This window comes from Phacochoerus africanus, chromosome 4, assembly GCF_016906955.1.
Source record: "Phacochoerus africanus isolate WHEZ1 chromosome 4, ROS_Pafr_v1, whole genome shotgun sequence".
Taxonomy (NCBI): domain Eukaryota; kingdom Metazoa; phylum Chordata; class Mammalia; order Artiodactyla; family Suidae; genus Phacochoerus; species Phacochoerus africanus.
Genome location: NC_062547.1, coordinates 63869696 through 63889566, shown reverse-complemented (window position 1 = coordinate 63889566; position 19871 = coordinate 63869696). Strand labels below are relative to the sequence as shown.

Here is a 19871-nt window from a genome sequence, read left to right as displayed (position 1 = left end):
TGTGACTTTAAAATGGGTTTCTGGATAATTGCCCTTTCTATTTTGTGATTTCATGTTACTGTGTTTTTTTTTCATAATGATCAATGAGCTGCTCCTCTCCCAGTGAATTTGAAATAACAAATACCATTTTTATTTATATAAATCCTTGTTTATTTTAATTCTAATAATAACATATTGATAACTAGAGGACTTTCTAGGATTCAGTTAGATGACTCTGTAGAACAAGGTTTAGTTTTTCTTTTACCTGAGCTGTAGCTGTCTCTATTTGAGAAAGTACATTTTTTGCATTTCATGGCCTCTGCCAAATGTGTTGCCAGTGACCTTTGCATCATGGTTTGTGACTCCAGGCTCACTGGAGACTTGCTACTGCTGTTATCAACCAGGGTTCTTGGCCTCATTAATAAATAGAAATTGACAAATGGACAAACAGGAAATTCAGGCAAGTCATTATTAGGGCTCCTGCTGCACCAAGAGAGAGCAAAAGAAAGTAAAACTTTCCCTTTCTCACTCACTGTGTGGGTTGGAGCATGAGCTGATTCCTTATATAGGATGAGGATAGGGACAGATCTAGGTGTTGGGCCTGTTGGGTGACTTAGGTGGTCTTTTCACCCCCTTGGTGGTGCTGTATGCAAAGTTTATGCACAGCGCCCTGCTTTACCTCTCAGGTCTTCAGAAGTGGCAGTGGGTTTTTTGGTCTTTTGGTATCTTGTTCAAAATTTGCCCCAAATATGCAGACACTCAGTTATTTTTAGTCCCTTATAGTTTCTTTGCATTTTGTTGCTGGAGGAGACTTCCATCCAGGTGTAAGCACTGCAGCAAAGGGTCCCAGGTCCCAAGTCTCAGCCTGTCTGTCAGAGTCCATACTGTGGCTGGCATCTCTTCTGGAAGTAGAGAAGGGACGGCCAGGATAGTGGGCAATATTGCTGAATACAGGATGAATTGCGTTGAAGGCAACAACACCCCTTCTGCATGGCTCCCCGTGGCTGTAGAAGCTGCTGCATCCAGGAGGCCAGAGTCATGTGTGCCACTTCTACTGGTGTGACCACCTTCTCCGGTGCTATTAGCTCAACTTTCTCAGCTGTGGAGCTGGGCCTACGGGCTCTGTTTCTGCTGTTCCCCTGATTCCACCTTATCTATCTGTTACAACCCACCCATATTCAGATGTATAACTGTATGAATCTCTGGTGTCCCTAGGTGTTGGTCAGAGAAGCTCTTCTTTACTAGTGAATATTTTACTAATAGTATATTGAAGGTGTGAGATTAAAGGGATTTTTTACTCCACCATGAGCATAAATGGTAAACTATTTATTCCACAAAATTTAAGTTAAACATATATAAGTGGAGCCAACCATCATATAGTGGTGAAGAAAGAAATACAATAGAGCTGTATCCAACATCAGAGATGAATTTTAGAATTAAAACATAGAGGATTACAGGTGCATATAAATTAATGAGGCACCCAACCCAACAAAGATCAGAACAACTCTCAGCACAGTCTCACTTGATAGTAGATGCCTTATACTAAAATATTTATTATTAGGATAAGTTCAAATGCAGCAATAGCTAACCATTAGAAAATAAAAGTCAACAGAACTGAGAGCAATTACAAGAATTTACTACTCATTCTAGGCATTTATTCTCATATTTAAAGTAAACATTCATGATTACTCTATTTTTTAACTTTTTAAATTTTTATTATAGTCAATTTATAGTGTTCTGTCAATTTCTTCTATTCAACAAAGTGACACGACCATATACGTGTGTGTGTGTGTCTGTGTGTATACACACATTCTTTTTCTCACATTATCCTACATCATGTTCCATCACAAGTGGCTAGGTAGACTTCCCTGTGCTATAAAGTGGGATTTCATTGCTTATCTACTCCAAATTCAACAGTTTGCATCTACAAACCCCAAACAACTAATTTCAGATAATTGAGTTAAAAAGTGACTCTACTGACGTTGCCTTCCAGGTAAGCATGAAATTGGAAGACTTGTTTTTTGGTATAAATTGTGACCCTGAACTACATGAATGGACAAGCATTCAAGCTCTCCCATGAGCCATCCTTGGATGATAAAATTGTATATACATATAAACTTGACCATTAAAAAATACAAGGAATTGGGATATCAACCCATTGCATAAGCAAAAGTCCTCATATAACTTTACAGTCATTTCTCCATATCCACTGATACAGCCAATCTTATTAAAAATAAATTGCCTTGGTTGTCATCTGTAAGTGCTTCATATGAGTAATGCAACTCATGATTGTTCTTTCATAAAAACAAGAGAAAGTTATTTGAGATGAATTTTTTTCAAAAGCAATTATTCTACATAAATCTAGGATGTCCTACCAAATAAAAGGAATTTACAAACATTTCTAAACCGAAGTTAGGAAAACTTTCAGGTAGAAAAAAGTACAAACTGCCTAAAATATCAAACAGAAAAATAAAACTTAATAAGTGAAATACTGAAGTTGTATAGAGAGGTTGAATACTAAAAAGATGAATATCTCAGGAAATAAATAAAAGGAGCAAATTTTATTCCACAATGATCAAAGAATCACAATTGCTTTTTCCAAAACTTTAAGCCATTCAGCAAGAGCACTACATCACCTCCAGGAAAAGCGGGCCTTTGTATCTGGCATCAAACAGAATCTCTTCAGAGCCCTCTTTATGTCTTTATTCCTCAGACTGTAGATAAAGGGGTTCAGCAAGGGCATGACCACAGTGTACATCACTGAGGCAATTACACTTGAGTGTGAGTTCTGGGTAGCAGAAAAGCTGAGGTACACTCCTAGGCTTGTACAATAAAATAAGGAGACAACTAAGAGGTGAGACACACATGTAGAAAAGGCTTTGAACTTCCCCTGAGCTGATGAGATTCTACATATGCAGGAAACTATTTTAGAGTAAGAATAAAGGATACCAGTAAAAGGACCACCACCCAGCAGGACAGTTGAAAAATACACCACCATGTTATTGAGAAATGTGTCAGAACTGGCAAGTTGTACCACATGATTGAGTTCACAGAAAAAGTGTGGGATTTCCAAATCTGGACAGAAGGACAATCGCAACACCATTAAGGTGTGTAACAAGGAATACATGGCCATCATTATCCAGCACAGCAGAACCAACAGCCCACAGAGTCGGGGATTCATGATAACTGAGTAGTGCAGGGGGTGGCAAATGGCCACAAACCTGTCATAGGCCATCACACTCAGGAGAATGTCATCTAATCCTGCAAAGAGTATGTAAAAATATATCTGGGTGATGCAGCCATCAAAGGTTATGACTTTGCTCTTATTCTGAATGTTCCAAAGCATCTTTGGGATGGTGGTAGAGGTGAAACTGATGTCTATAAAGGACAAGTTAGAGAGGAAGAAGTACATGGGTGTGTAGAGGTGGGAGTCAGAGCTGACAGCCAGGATGATGAGCAGGTTCCCAAACACAGTGATCAGGTACATGGAGAGAAAAAATCCAAATAGAAGAGGCTGCAGTTTTGGTTCCTCTGAAAGTCCCAGAAGAAGAAATGTTGAAGTGTGTGTATTGTTCCCTTGTTCCATATGGTGGAGGTGACTGCCAGGAGAAAGGAAAATAACATGACTAATTTTTGCACAGCCAGGCCTAACTCACAAAGCTAAAATAGGGAAATTTCCCTATTGCCATCAAGAATTTGATTTTAATATTTTGTATACAGATAAGTTCCCCTTGAGTTATGTCCCATTTCATCTCTGACTAGGAATTTTTGTCCCATTCTCAACACATGCCAGAATTGTTGATGTGTTTGTAATTTTAATGAGAAATTCTTCCATACACTTGAGAAAAATATATTGAGTTACAAACCATGTAGCAAGAACACATAGGTAATAAATATAGTACTTAAAAAAAATCTCCTGAAATCCAAGGATAATGAAAAATGACTTGCAAATAAAACTTTTACGCACTGTGTCAGAAGGTGACGGATGCTATGAAGAATACAAAACCAGGTGTAGAGGAGAGAGTGTTTGGAGATATTATTTGTGCTGAACATTCAGGTAAGGCCAAAAAACAAGGTGATAGTTGAACATAGACTTCAGGAAAGAGAGAGAGATCTAGTATGATGTCAGGAAACATATGTGCTTGTAGATGGAATGGTTGCTGCAAAGGACATGAGAAAGAGACTTATTTCATGCATTCAAATGCAAGCAAAGAAGCCAGTGGGGCAGAGGAATCAGCAAGAAGAGGAGTGATGAGAGATGGTCTCAGAGGATGTTGAGAGACACTGTGGCCTCCCTGCTACAGCCTCAACTTCAGTACAAAGAGAATCCCTTGTTCACATGGTGTCCCCTGTAATTTATTAATTCTGGTGCAAAGGCATTGTATGAGCTAAAGCAGTTCCCATCCTTTAGTACCATCTGTTGATTGAATTCAGGCCTCAGAACTCTGTCACCTTAATATATGAGTACAGGTGCCTCTGCTTGGAAAAATTGCACTAACGCCCACAAGGCACACAACCAAACAGCATGGCCTCCTGGGCTGTGTTAGTACCACTCATTTCTCATCCAGAAACACCCTCCTTAGGCCATGAAAGTTTACAGCTCCAACTGGTCATATCATATTACTTTACTCCTAAAGAATGTATAAATGGTACATAAAAGTTCCAGATCACAAGGTCCTCGTGTAACAATAAACTTGTTATTTTTGGTAGTGACACTTTCTGCTCAGTATAGAAAGAAGAAAAATTAAGTGTGACCAAGAAAGAGAAGTGGAGAGAGAGAGGCACAAAATGGACATATGGACTTTGGGGGGGAGATAATAATCTAAATAAAGTGAATAACCTCATATGACCCCTGACACAGTGTGATGAAGAAAAGCTTCCTTAGTTTGACAGCATTCCAACTCCAGTGATATCTTCTTGATGCCTAGAAAAAAATAATAATGAAATTTTTTTCTACAGATAGAAATTTTTTTCTGCAGATAGAATATCCCAAGAGAAAAATAATCACAGGTATAAACTAACAACTCAGAATGGAAAGATACAAAATACAATAATACTGGGTATATTTTCTCAACACACTTTTGAGAAAAGTTGAAATCAGGGATATGATGATGTTAGAAGTCTCCTTTTTTCCTGAGCCTTTTCCCTATTTGTCTGTTCCAGTTAATTAATAAGATCCTTGGACTTAGGTTCCACTTTCACTGGAAGCAAGGTATGCCTCTCATTCCTTTTTCAAATTGAGCTTCCATGAATACCATTTAATTGTCTATGCTGACGCTTACATCACCGAGTGCAATGTTCACTTTTTCAGCATCATAAGTAAATACGTAATTAGAAAAGTAAGAAAACAACTAGTGACCTCTGGCATCTGGGCTATGCTGGAGTGGTGCTCAGGAGACCTCAGGTACATGTTCTTGGCTTCCATCCTCTCTGATCCTGTCCTACAGTGTCTGTTCAGCTCTTGGACTCACCTACATGCAGACTTTGAGAGGAAGCCTTCCATGCAGAAGTCAAAATTGCTCACTGAATTTGTCTAAGTTTTCCCTTAAAATGAGACAATAGGAGGAGATCAAGTATTGGTCTCCTGTACAGATTTTGACTGCAACAGCAAGGGCCATGTCCTGTCTAAGCAAAAGTTGCAGAGGCTGAGGGACTGCAGCAGCTTGTATATCTACAGCTTCCTTTGTCATTAGGTCATTAGGCCTGTTTTCCTGTTGTTACTCCAACCACTAACTATAGGAGTTCCCTTAGAGACACTGGTCTGGACAGAATGGAATTTTTCTGCTAATTCTCTATCCCTAGGAGACTACACTATAAGCTAGTGAATTCAGTTTGTATTGCCCCTTCTCCATGAACTTTCCTGGTTCCAAAACGTTAAGCCTCCCATCACATCATCTCATTATTTTGTTCAAACTTTTTCGAAAGTATATTGAGGATTGGTCTTGAATATGTTCCTTGGATATTCAAAGCTTTGGTTATGGAGGTCACAACCCCTGAAATCTCTTTTAAAAAAATTGCTCTCCTCTTCAAAAAGGAGGGTAACTTTGCTCTTATTATTTGCTCTTACATTAATATAAAAGCATGTGTTCTTTACTACTTAGATCTATGATATTTTTTTCCAAGACAATCAGGGATTTCATACTTACACGAGTTGACTGTCATTTGCTCTCTAATTATAAGTGAGAAAGTTAAATGCTTGTAATTAAAGAGACATATTTAGATATTGTTATACACCATAAATGAGCTTAGCATATGATAGGGATTGACAAATTTAATTTTAAAATAATGCATTCCTTTGGAATTCTTTTAGAGAGGTACTGCTTTTATGAACTCCATTCTCTATTATAGAAATGAGACTTAGAGTTACTTAACGTTGTAAGGTATTCACCCAGGAAGGGATGGGATCTTCATTGGAATCTGTCAGAATGCTCCCAGTGCTTGAATCTGGAGCAATGGTTCTCTCAACTGGAAATGATTTTCCACAGGAATATTTGTCCATGCTTGAAGAGATGTGACTAATTTCATTTAAACCATGGGACCACACCCAACAGAAATAATTGTCCTGCCCCAAATGTCAACATTGAGAAGGTAAGAAAAACCTGCTCTAGACAAGCACTTATCCAACTTCATTATGCATACAAATCATCAAGGTTTGTAGTTCAAATGCAAGTTTTAATTAAAAGTTTCTAGTGATTGAATTTCTTTATATATATATTTATGTACATATTTTTTAAACAATACTTAATTTTTTTTAATTGTATCAGAATACTTTTGTCTCACAAATTGGTGTTAATCTCAGGTATACTACAACGTAAATCATTATTGCATGTACCTATACCCATTCTTTTTCAGATTCTTTTCCCATACAAGCTACCACACAGTACTGAGTAAATTTCCCTGTGCTAAACGGTAGGTCCCCATTACCATCTATACCATATAAAGCAGTATGTATATATCAATCCCAACCCCATAATTTATAATCTCCCCCACATTTCCTATTTGATAAAAATGTTTGGTTTTGAAATCTTTAAGTCTTTTTTGTTTTTTAAGTTCAATTTTATCATTTCTATTAGATTTCACATATCAGTGATCAAATATAAAATTTGTCTTTCTCTATCTGACATACTTTATTTAGTATGATGATTTCTAGGTCCACCCATGATGCTGCAAACATCATTTCATGCTGTTTATGAATAAGTTATATTCCATTGTGTATATGTACCACATCTTCTTTATTTAGTCTTCTGTTGATGGAAATTTTGGTTGCCTCTACGTCTTGGCTATTGTTAATGGTGCTGCAGTGAACACTGGGGTACATGCATCTTTTCAAATTATGGCATTCTCCAGATAGATGCCCAAAATTGGAATTGCTGGATCATATGTTAGTCCATATTTAGTGTTATTAAGGAATCTCCATACTGTTCTCCATAGTGATTACATTCCCACCAACAGTGTAGGAGGGTTCCCTTATCTCCACACCCTCTCCAGCATTAATGTTTGTAGATTTTTTGATGATAGGCATTCTGGCTGGAGTGAGGTGATACCTCATTGTAGCTGTGATTTATATTTCTCTAATAATTTGTGATGAGCATTTTTTCAAGTGTTTTTGGACATCTGTATGTCTTCTTTGGAGAAATGTTGGTTTAGATGACCTGACCATTTTTTAATCGGGTTGGTTTTTTATATAAATATGTTTGGTAGGTTTGTATATTTTAGTGATTCATATAATTTAGTTGCGTAATTTTCAAAGATTTAGTCGCATTTTGTGGGTTGTCTTTTCATTTCATTAATAGTTTCCTTTGTTCTGCAAAATCTGTTAAGTTTAATTGGGTCCCCCTTGTTTATTTTTTTATTTTACTACTCTTAAGAATTTGATCCAAAATATATTGCTGTGATTTACGTCAAAAAGTATTCTGTTTTCAGATACAAATTTTAGAATTTAGAATTCTACAAATTTTAGAATTTTAGAATTCTAGAAATTTTATAGTATCTTGTCTAACATTTAGGTCTTTAATCCACTTTGAGTTTATTTTTGTGTATGATGTTATACAGTGTTCTAATTTCATTCTTTTACATGTAGCTGTCCAGTTTACCCAGCACCACTTATTGAAGAGACTATCTTTACTCCATTGTATATTCTTGCCTCCTTTGTCATAGATTAGTTGACTCTATGTGCATAGATTTATTTCTGGGCTTACTATGCTGTTTCATTGATCTATATTTCTCTTTCTTTGCTGGTACCATATGGTTTTTGATGTAGCTGCAGTATAGTCTAAAGTCAGGGAACCTGATCCGTCCAGCTCCATTTTTCTTTCTCAAGATTTGACAATTTGGGGGTCTTTTCTGTTTCCATACAAATTTAAAAAAAAGTATATTTCTAGTTCTGTGAATTGGTAATTTGATAGAGATTGCAACAAATCTATAGATTGACTTGATTAGTATAGTAATTTTGACAATATTGATTCTTCCCAGCCAAGAATATGGTGTATCATTCCCTCTGTGTCACTCTGTGTCTTTTTATTCCTTCCTCAGCATCTTATAGTTTTCAGAGTAAAGCTCTTCTTCCTCTTTAGGTAGGTTTATTCCTAGGTATTTTATTCTTTTGGATGTGATATTCCCTCATGATTAGATTCCAGTTAAGCATTCTTGTAGAAATATCATGTACATGTTATGTCTTTCTCAAAAGGCACAGGGCATCCATGTGTCCCATTTGTAAGTCTGTTAACTTTGTGTGGTTAAGATGATTTCTGTCAGGTTTCTCCACTGTCAAGACACTATTTTTTTCTTTGAAATTAATAAGTATATCATAAGGAGAGATTTTGAAACTAGGTGAATATCTCTTTTTACATCATACGTTCACCCTCTGGTTTTGAGTCATTGGTGATTTTTGCCTAAAACACCTATTATTGTAGTGGCTGCCAAAGTGTTGTTTTTTTAATTCCATCAGTATTTTTGACTTTACTGATTAGATTTCTCCTGCAAGGAAGAGCATTTTCTTCTAAAGGAAAACATTAAAAAAAAAGAAAATACAACCCACAGAATGGGACAAAATCTCCCCCAATGATGCAACAAACAAAGCCCTAATCTCAAAAATATACAAAGAACCCATGTCAGTCAACAACAACAAAAAAAAACCCAGTAAAAAAATGGGCAGAAGACCTAAATAGACATTTCTCCAAAGAAGACATACAGATGGCCAAGAAGCATATGAAAAAAATGTTCAATATCATTAATTATTAGAGAAATTCAAATCAAAACTACAATGAGGTACAACCTCACACCAGTCAGAATTGACATCATTAACAAGTTCAACAAATAGCAAATGCTGGAGAGTGTGTGGAGAAAAATGTACCCTCATCACTGTTGGTGGGAATGTAAATTGGTAAAACTACTATGGAAATCAGTATGGAAGTACCTCAGGAAACTCAATATAGAGTTACCATGTGATCCAACAATTCCACTACTGGGCATATATCCAGACAAAACCTTCATTGCAAAAGATACATGCACCCCTATGGGCATAGCAGCATTATTCACAAAATCCAAGACATGGAAGCAACCTAGATGTCTGTTGATAGATAAATGATTAAGATATAGTACTTATACACAATAGAATATTACTCAGCCATAAAAAGACAAACTAATGCCATTTGCAGCAACATGGATGGAACTAGAGTTTCTCAACTAAGTGAAGTAAGCCAGAAAGAAAAAGACAAATACCATGCATCACTTATTTGTGAAATCTAAAATGTGGGATAGGTGATCCTATCTACAAACAAACAAACAAACAGATCATGGCCAAGGAGAGCAGACTTGGGGTTCACAAGGGGGAAAGGGGAGGGGTTGGGATGGATGGGCATTTTGTGGGGTTTTTGGAAGCAAACTCTTATATTTGGAATGGATGGGCAATGGGATCCTACTGCACAGTACAGGGAAATGTGTGTGACTGGATCACTTTGCTGTACAACAGAACTTGATGAAACATTGTAAATCAAGTAAATTTTAATAAAAATAAATGTAAAAAAGAAAAGAATCCAGTGTAAAGGTTAGAACTTGGGTTCGGTATCAGGATTCAAATTTAATTCCTGGCCTGGGAACTTCCAAATGCCATGGGTGAGTACTTAAAAAAAATCAGTCAAGCTAAGTGCTTGTCTGTTCTTATTTTCTGACAGAGCTTTTATAATGTTGATTATTACTTTAAAATCAGTCTCTTCCGAATTAATAAGGATGGGTTGTTCCTCTGAACTAGAGTACTGTGGACTGCTCAATGCACTTGTTTTGACCCTGTAAAACTATAAATACCTGTAGAGTCCTGCTTGTACAGCCAGCAATCCATGTCCCACCATATTTCTCTCACTATATGATTGGAACTTTCTGTAGATTGCACCCTCCTGAGTGTGAATAGCTGTCACTGGAAATGGTTTTGTTGGGAGTTGGTAGTGTCCCAGATCCCTAATAACAACTCTGTGTCTTTGAGACTCACAAGGTACTGAACAACGTGTCATCATGTCTTTGATAGTCAAAGAAATTCCATCTTAAATGTCAAGGAAATGCTCATGGGAGAGGACAGTGGAGATGATATCCATGGAGAAAAGCACATCATGATTAAGGGGCCTGGGAAGGGAAGCACATATCTCACATTCAAGATGCTCCTATGGGTACAAAAGTAGCAGAAAGAAATTTCATTTCTATTTTGGCTCCCTCACTCATGGGAACCAAATTGCTCAGAGACTCAAGGAACAATGGAATAATTAATTTAATGAATATTTGTGAGACTTCAACCTCTGAAGACACAGAAACGGTAAATATGCCCCTTACTCCTCTTGTCTCCATCTCCACTATTCCAGGAAGAAAGGAGTTCAACTCTGCCATTTCAGAGACTTGATGCCTGGTGCCACCTCCCTGCCCTTCCTTGGGGCTGAGTTGAACATCCATCACCCAATGAAGAAAACACCCATGGAACTAGAGGTTCAGTGGTAACATTACAGTACTGCTACAGGAAACAGGTATGGCGGCAGGCAGAACTCTCAGAGTATTAACTTCAATGGCACAAATGGGGATAGTGTGATGGTGAGATTCTATCTGCTAAAGCATTCTACAGACTTCAATTCCTGAGTCTCTTTCAATCACTCTTCCTCTCAGCTTCTTCCCCTCTCTTCTTAAAGCAAATTCTGAGGAGCTCTCATCTTCCTAAGGAAAACTGACCTCTCAGACCCCAACATCTCTCCAGAGTTTCTTATCCAGTATACAGACATCTTAGTCATTCTTCAGGAGCCATGCTGGTGTCTCTATTCTCTATTAAAGATGCTCCTTATTCCTTTACCTATCAAGTGTTATTTATTCATTCATTCAAACAAGCAATATTCCCTGGGATTCCACAAAATTATCACTTACAATTTCATTCATACATCTTCTGATATTAGTTAATGATTCTGTATCTCAGCTTCAACTTTTATAAAATGGGGGAAATGGTAGTATCCTTGATAGCATTAACATGAGGGTTAAATTTAAGGAGATAATGTATTTTAAGTTTTTAATTGGTCCTAACAGCTAAAGAGCATCTATACATATTAATCTTTATCACTGCATTACTGTAAACTCATATTCATTATTTAAATTTAAAAAAGAGTGGGAGTTCCAGTCATGGCTCAGTGGTTAATGAATCCAACTAGGAATCATGAGGTTGCAGGTTCAATCCCTGGCCTTGCTCAGTGGGTTAAGGATCTGGCGTTGCCATGGGCTGAGGTGTAGGTTGCAGTTGCAGCTTGGATCCTGCATTCCTGTGGCTGTGACGTAGGCCAGCAGCTACAGCTCCAATTTGACCCCTAGCCTGGGAAACTCCATATGCCATGGGAGCAGCCCAAGAAATGGCAAATAAAAAAAAAGCGTGATATTCAGTCGCTGCCAGAAGTGATGGGCGAAGTGATTTAAGGGGGTCAAAAGGAATAAATCTTAGCTTATTTAGTAAATTTATCACTCACTAACTGGGTATTGGCAGTTTTCCTGTCACTGTCCCTAGAGATTTCTATTTTTGTTAAAACTTGAATTGATCATGATCTTTTTTCTAAGAGATTATGTATGAACACTACTGTTCTTTGCTCTTGCGCACACTTTTTTAATTTTAATTTTTGAATAATTTGAGATTTACAGAAAAGCTACAAAGATGGTACAGGGAAATCCTGTAGTGATGAAAACTTTTTAAAACTAGGTAGACGAAATGGCTGCAAAAGATAATGAATATACTATATGCCACTGAATGTCACTTTTAGATCACTATGGGGTTTTTTATACATTTGTTTTATATCAACTGCCTTATGAAAATTATATTCAGTGACAAGAGATTTTCAGCTAACAATTCATTATCTGCAGCCCAATCTACCATCTTCAAACATGGGAATTTAGAACTCGTAATTCTTTTTCTCCGGCTATTTTGGTTAGAACTTCCAGGATGTTGATAAATAAATGTTACTGATGGCAGATGTTCCTTTCTTCTGTAATACTTAAAAAAGTCTTCTAATGTTCCTGCCACTTACTCTGTTTCCACCATGGCACTTTTGGAAATACGTTTTGGTGTTTATTTAATTCCTTCCTTAATTATTGATCTGTTGTCCCCTATGCTGAACCAACCAGTGAAACAATCAATAAATTCATTTCTTAGAGATTTTCAGATTTTTAACATGAAGTTGGAAATATTGTCTTGCAAGGTATTTTCTTAAATATATTTTTCATTGTTCTCTTTCCTAATTTTAGGCATCTGTTCTTTTTCTTTCTTGTTTCCATTAAATATATGATTCTCTCTATTTGACTTTTGTCAAAAAATTAGCTCTGAAATGTATTTCTCAGTTATAATTTTTTATTCTCTTTTTTATTTTTATTCATGTATACTTCTACTTATTTTTATTACAGTATACTCTTTTTCTCATAATATTTCCATTACGGTCTATCCCAAGAGACTGTAGATTGTATTCAGTTCCCTGTACTGTACAGTAGAGTCACTTTGCTTATCCGTTCTAAATGTAATAGTTTGCATCTATCTAAATCAAACTCCCCATCCTTCTTTTTCATTCATTAACCTTGATTTAGCTCAATTTTCTGTTTTAAATAGTTATGTTTTATAGAACTTTTATTAACAATATTTTCAAATTTTAAGGGTTGGTTTCTTAAGGATAGAGTACTTGTATGTCCAGCCACACTTTCTGAAAGATACAGTAGGAAAAAATGAATCTAAATATCAGAATTCATGTTAACACACAAAGATGACCCCTGTCCATGTTTAGGTGCATGTTGTTATGGGCAATTTTCCCTTGGATTTCTGCAAATGTGTGTCTAATTATAAAGGACAGGTATGCTGATTTAATTTCTCCATTCAAAAAACCAAGTAAATTACCTTCTCTATAAGATTTTGAGGTTTTATTTTTCTTTCCACATGTTGGAAATCTGCATACTTAATATTTTTTAAAAGGTTTTAATTGTAGCATAGATAAGTAGCAGGAACAAAATTTTCTCAGTCATTACCCTTTCTCATCTTATGCCTTTTTCTAAGTTAAGGTGTTAATCTTGCTATGAGTTACATTTAAGTCTTTATAGATTAAATACATTAATTTTTATCAATGAAATAGATCCTTTTAAGCCACACTTTTCTACATGGCACATTTTCTCATATGGCCCAATTAATTATCTTTTCTTTCCTTATATCTACCAAATATTTTTTTTATTCAGAGACAACCACTGAACCTAGAAAAAGATTTTCCAGGTACCCAATGTAACCACAATTTTTCATTGAGGGATAAAAAGTGTTAGCTCACATGAATGACTTAATGAATTCCCTGGGTTTGGATAAAGGATGTTTCTGTCATTCTGGTGAAGTCTTATTTGGAGTAAATGCTGATTTGTTTTTTACCCCATTCTAGACAAACACAACAGCTACATGGAAATAAGAAACCAAACAAGATACTTTCTCCTCCTGGGATTCACAGAAGAGCCAGATATGCAGCCTCTCCTCTTTGGGTTGTTTCTGTCCATGTATCTGACCACATTCACTGGAAACTTGCTCATTATCTTGGCCATTATCTCAGACTCTCACCTCCACATGCCAATGTACTTCTTCCTCTCCAACCTGTCCTTTGCTGACATCTGTTTCACCTCCACTACCATCCCAAAGATGCTGATGAATATACAGACACAGAGCCAAGTTATCACCTATGCAGGCTGCCTCAGCCAGGTATTTTTTTTCTTTGTGTTTGGATGCCTGGACAATTTAATCCTGACCATGATGGCCTATGACCGCTTTGTGGCCATCTGTCACCCCCTATACTACACAGTCATCATGAACCCCCAGGTGTGTAGGATGCTGGCTCTGGGGTCCTGGTGCATCAGTGTCATAGGCTCCCTGCTTGATACTTTGACCCTCTTGAGGCTGTCCTTCTGCATGAACATGAACATTCCACACTTCTTTTGTGATCTTCCTGAAGTCCTAAAGCTTGCCTGTTCAAATACCCTCATCAATAACGTAGTAGTATATTTCGTTGTTGTTGTTCTAGCTGTTTTTCCTCTCTCTGGGATCCTCTTTTCTTATTCTCAGATTTTCTCCTCCATCCTGAGAATTTCATCATCCAAGGGCAAGCACAAAGCCTTTTCCACCTGTGGGTCTCACCTCTCAGTTGTTTCCTTGTTCTATGGCACAAGCCTTGGGGTCTACCTCAGTTCGACAGCGACTTCATCCTCTAGGACAAGTCTGGTGGCCTCGGTGATGTACACCATGGTCACCCCCATGCTGAACCCCTTCATCTACAGTCTGAGGAACAGGGACATGAAGAGGGCCCTGGGAAGACTCCTCAGCAGAGTAGCATCTCTCAGTGATGGGGATGTAGCAGGATTCTCATAAGGAGCAAGCCTCAAAGGATTGATAGGTATTCCTCATGGATCTAGAATTCTTCCAAACATTAGTTTATTCTCTCCTACTCCTGTAATCAAAATATCTTACTGTGTCTTGATTTGATCATATTTAAATACACTGTATTATTTTTCTAGGGCTGCCATGACAAAGAATCACAAGCCAGGTGGCTTAAATAAAACATCTTTCTTGTCTCACAGCTCTAGAGACTAGAATTTGGAAATCAAGGTGCTAGGAGGATTGGTTCTTTTTGAGGGATGTGAAGAAAAATCTGTTCAATATCTAGCTTCTTTTGGCTTGCTGATCATCTCTGGCATTGCTTACCAAATAGAAGCATCACCCTGATCCCAGAATTGATCCACCTGTGTGTGTCTGTGTGTGACAATGTGTAAATTTCCCCATTTCACAAGGATGCCAATCATATTATTTGAAGGAATAATCTACTCTACTGTAAACCTAATCTTAACTTGACTAATTATATCCATAATAAACCTATTACCAAATAAGGGCAAATTCTAAAGATCTGGAAGTTAGGAGTTCAGCATATGAATTCCTGGGAAGCAAAATCGGCCCATTAAAAAAGAGTTACATCAAGGCTAGCTTCAAATGCAATATATGGTCAACCAACATACTAGGAAATTTTTCTGTTTTTTTTAATCAAGTTGTATTGGAATATAGCCATACTCATTTGTGTAAATAATTTCTTTTTTTTTTTTTGGTCTTTTGTCTTTTTGTTGTTGTTGTTGTTGCTATTTCTTGGGCCGCTCCCGCGGCATATGGAGGTTCCCAGGCTAGGGGTTGAATTGGAGCTGTAGCCACCGGCCTACGCCAGAGCCACAGCAACGCGGGATCCGAGCTGCGTCTGCAACCTACACCACAGCTCACGGCAACGCCGGGTCGTTAACCCACTGAGCAAGGCCAGGGACCGAACCTGCAACCTCATGGTTCATAGTCGGATTCGTTAACCACTGTGCCACGACGGGAACTCCGTGTGTAAATAATTTCTACAGTCACTTTCATGCTGCAACAGTAGATTTGAGTAGTTATAGAAAAAGCCTAAAATATTTATTACCTGGCCTTTCACTGTAAAAAATTCACTTGTCCCTGAATTAAATTATTACTTTCACTTCAGTTCAGTAGATAGATGTGTAGGCATCTCAGCACACCATTAAGAATTCCCTAATGTTAACATGAAATTCTCCACAAAACTACCTTATTGCTGTTACTGTAGTTTAGAAGTTGGATTTTTTTAATGAGATGTTAATCAAATGTAAGTGAGCCTTTTCCTAATAATATAAACAGTAATTTTCTTAGTCTATGTATCTCCAAGTCTGCCTAGAAAAGAAATCTTACATAGAAGGAAAGTGCAATAAACCTTTGAATAAATAGTTCTAAACTAGTCTATGCAAATACTGAATAAATAAATGGAATTAATAAGGTCCTGAACCTAGTAAAGCTCTTAGGTATTGTGTACTTAAACTTTACTGATTAGGAGTAATGCTAATATGTGAAAGCTTTATTGAAATATTATGAACTTGCCATTGTGCACACATTAAGGCAAAGGCTATTTTATCAGCTCTAAGTGTATTTGTGTATGATGGGAAAGATTGGCTATATATGTCAACATTTTATGTGACCTGGAAATGATCCTACTATCTCTACCAGAAAGAGTGATTGGGGAATCCATTCCATTGTTGGACAATTCTCAATATTAAAATGATATTTATTCTAATTCTACAATGCCCATGGTTGGTTTAGTTCTTTTGAAGGCATGGATATTGGCTGGTAGTATTCTTTTTTGTGTAATGTCTTTGTCTGATTTGAATATCAGGGTGATGGCAGCCTCATAGAATGAACTCTGGAGTGTTCAGTTTCTTGGACAGTTTGAGAAGGATAATTACTAGTTCTCCTTTATATACATATTTTTTAGAATTGCCATGTGCAGCTATCCAGTCCTTGAATTTTGTTTGCTAAGAGATTTTTTAAATTACAAATACAAATACAATTTCACTTATAGTGATTGGTCTGTTCAAATTATCTCTTTTTCTTGGCTTAGTCTTGGCAGGTTGTATTTTTCTAGAAATATTTGTGTTTCTTCTAGGTTTTCTAAACTATTCATCATATACTCTTATGATTTTTTCTATTACTGTGGCATCAGTTATTTCTCCTCTTTCATTTCTTACTTTCTTAATTTGTATCCTCTCTCTTTTATTATGATAAACATTTATTGATTTTATTTATCCTTTCAAAAAAACCAACTCTTGGTTTCATTGATCTTTTCTCTTTTTACCTATAGTTGTTTATTTCCTCTCTAATATTTGTTATTTCCTTCCCTCTGATAATTTTTGGTTTTATTCTTCTTTCTAATCCTATTTAGAAGTACAAAAGATTGCTTATTTGAGGGTTTGTTTTTTGGGGTTTTTTTTTTCTTCAGTTTCTTGAGGAAGCCCTGTATTTTTACAAACTCCTCTCTTGGAACTTCTTTTGCTGCATCCCATAGCTTTTGGAGTGTTGTGTTTCCCAATTTGCTTAAGTATTTTTATTTCCTCTTTGTTTCTTTTCATAGCATGTTGTTTAGTCTCCACTTGTTTGTTTTCTTCCTGCTTTCCTTTCTGCAGTTTTCTAGTTTTGTATCATCATAGTATGGAAAAATGCTCAATATAATTTCTATCCTTTTAAATTTGTTGTGGGTGTTTTATGGCCTAGTATGTGAGATGTCCTGGATATCATCCCATGTATTTTTGAAAAGTATATATATTCTGCTAGTTTTGGAAGATAACGACCTGTAGATATCAACTTAGTTCAACTGATCCATTCTGTCAGTTAGGACCATTGATTTTCTGTCTGGATGATCTCTCAGTTGAGGTAAGTGGGGTGTTAAAGTCCCCTATTATTTTATTCACCTCAATTTCTCCCTTAGTATCTGCTAACATTTGCTTTATATATTTAGAAGATCATCAATGGAGTGCATATGTGTTAATGAATATAATATCCTCTTCTTGTATTGATCCTTTTATCATTATAGAATGCCCTTCTCTGTCTTTTGTTATAGCCTTTGTTTTAAAGTCTGTTTTGTCTTACATGAGTATGGCTACCTCTGCTTTCTTGTTGTTTTGATTTTCATTAAGTATCTTTTCCCATCCCTACACTTTCAGTCTGTTTTTTTAGCCCTAAAAAGAAACTCTGTAGGCAGCATATTGAAGGTTTTTTTTTTTTAATCCAATCGGCCACCTGTGCCTTTTGATTGGAACACTTATACCATTGATAGGTAAGTAAATATTGATTGGTACATCCTTATTGCCAATTTATTCATTGTTTTTCAGTTGTTTTTGTAGTTCTTTGGTAATTTCTTCTTTGTGTTTCACCTGTTTTGGCTTGCTGATTTTCTTTAGTAGTATGCTTGGGTTCCTTTCTTTTTTATTTTTATCTGTTGTATGTTCTTCATTTGTGGTTACCATAGATTTCATATCCATTAAGTCATAATTAAATCTACTTGAATAAACTGATAGTCATCTAAGTTCAAATACACTCTAAAATATCTATATTTTATATCCCCTCATTTTGTGTTTCTGCTGTCATATTTTATATCTTCATGATTATATCCTTACTGTTTACTGTAGTTATGTTTGCTTTTACAATGTTTTTCTTTTAATCTAGGTACTGGCTTATTTTGGTGATCTTTAATCCTTACTGTATATTGGTCTTTCATAGTGGGATTTTCCCTTTTCTATAGATTCTTTTTTTTAATTTATTTTTTTCCCACCGTACAGCAAGGGGATCAAGTTATCCTTACATGTATACATTTTCCCCCACCCTTTGTTCTGTTGCAGCATGAGTATCTAAGCATAGTTCTTAGTGCTACTCAGTAGGATCTCCTTGTAAATCTATTCTAAGTTGTGTCTGATAAGCCCAAGCTCCCGATCCCTCCCACTCCCTCCCTCTCCCCCCAGGCAGCCACAAGTTTTTTCTCCAAGTCCATGATTTTCTTTTCTGAGATGTTCATTTGTGCTGGATATTAGATGACAGTTATAAGTGATATCATATGGTATTTGTCTTTCTGACTCATTTCACTCAGTAGGAGAGTTTCTAGTTCCATCCATGTTGCTGCAAATGGCATTATGTCATTCTTTTTTATGGCTGAGTAGTATTCCATTGTGTATATATACACCACCTCTCCCTAATCCAATCATCTGTTGATGGACATTTGGGTTGTTTCCATGTCTTGGCTATTGTGAATAGTGCTGCAATGAACATGCAGGTGCATGTGTCTCTTTTAAGTAGAGTTTTGTCCAGATATATGCCCAAGAGTAGGATTGTGGGGTCATATGGAAGTTCTATGTATAGATTTCTAAGGTATCTCCAAACTGGTCTCCATAGTGGCTGTACCAGTTTACATTCCCACCAACAGTGCAGGAGGGTTCCCTTTTCTCCACAACCCCTCCAGCACTTGTTATTTGTAGATTTATAGATTCTTACTTCTTTTCCATTTAGAGAAGATCTTCCAAATTTTATTTTAGGGTAGATTTAGTATTACTGAGCTCTTTAATTTTTGCTTATCTGAGAAGTTCTTTATATCTGTTTCTATTCTACATGACAATTTTGCTGGGTAGAATATCCTAGGTTGTAGGCTTTTCCCTGTCAGCACTTTGGATATATCATGTCACTCCCTTCTGGCCTGCAAAAATTCCGTGGAGAAATTTGTTGATAGCCTTATGGAGATTCCCACCTATATGACCCTGCTTTTTCTCTTACTGCCTTTAGGATTATCTCTTTAAGTTTTGCCATTTTAATTATTATATATCTTGTCCTGGGATTATTTGGTTCTACTTGTTTGGGACTCTCTGTACTTCCCACACTTGGATATCTGTTTGCTTCCTTAGGTTTGAAAAGTAGTTAGCCATAATTTCTTCAAATACATTTTTGATCTACTTCTCTTCCTTTAATTCTGTAAATGCTATAATATAAATATTGGCACATTTGATAGTAGCCCAGGAATCTC

General features: G+C 36.5%; 2 protein-coding genes across 2 annotated transcripts; one reads left to right on the top strand and one right to left on the bottom strand.

Moving 5' to 3' along the window:
* Positions 1-2611: 2611 nt before the first annotated feature.
* On the bottom strand, positions 2612-3595 carry LOC125124609 (olfactory receptor 7A17-like). The gene has a single exon (XM_047774671.1). It carries the CDS (start codon positions 3563-3565, stop codon positions 2612-2614), a length of 954 nt encoding a protein of 317 aa, XP_047630627.1. The 5' UTR covers positions 3566-3595.
* Positions 3596-13888: 10293 nt separating this feature from the next.
* Positions 13889-14863, top strand: LOC125124241 (olfactory receptor 7C2-like). The gene has a single exon (XM_047774391.1). It carries the CDS (start codon positions 13907-13909, stop codon positions 14861-14863), a length of 957 nt encoding a protein of 318 aa, XP_047630347.1. The 5' UTR covers positions 13889-13906.
* Positions 14864-19871: the final 5008 nt, after the last annotated feature.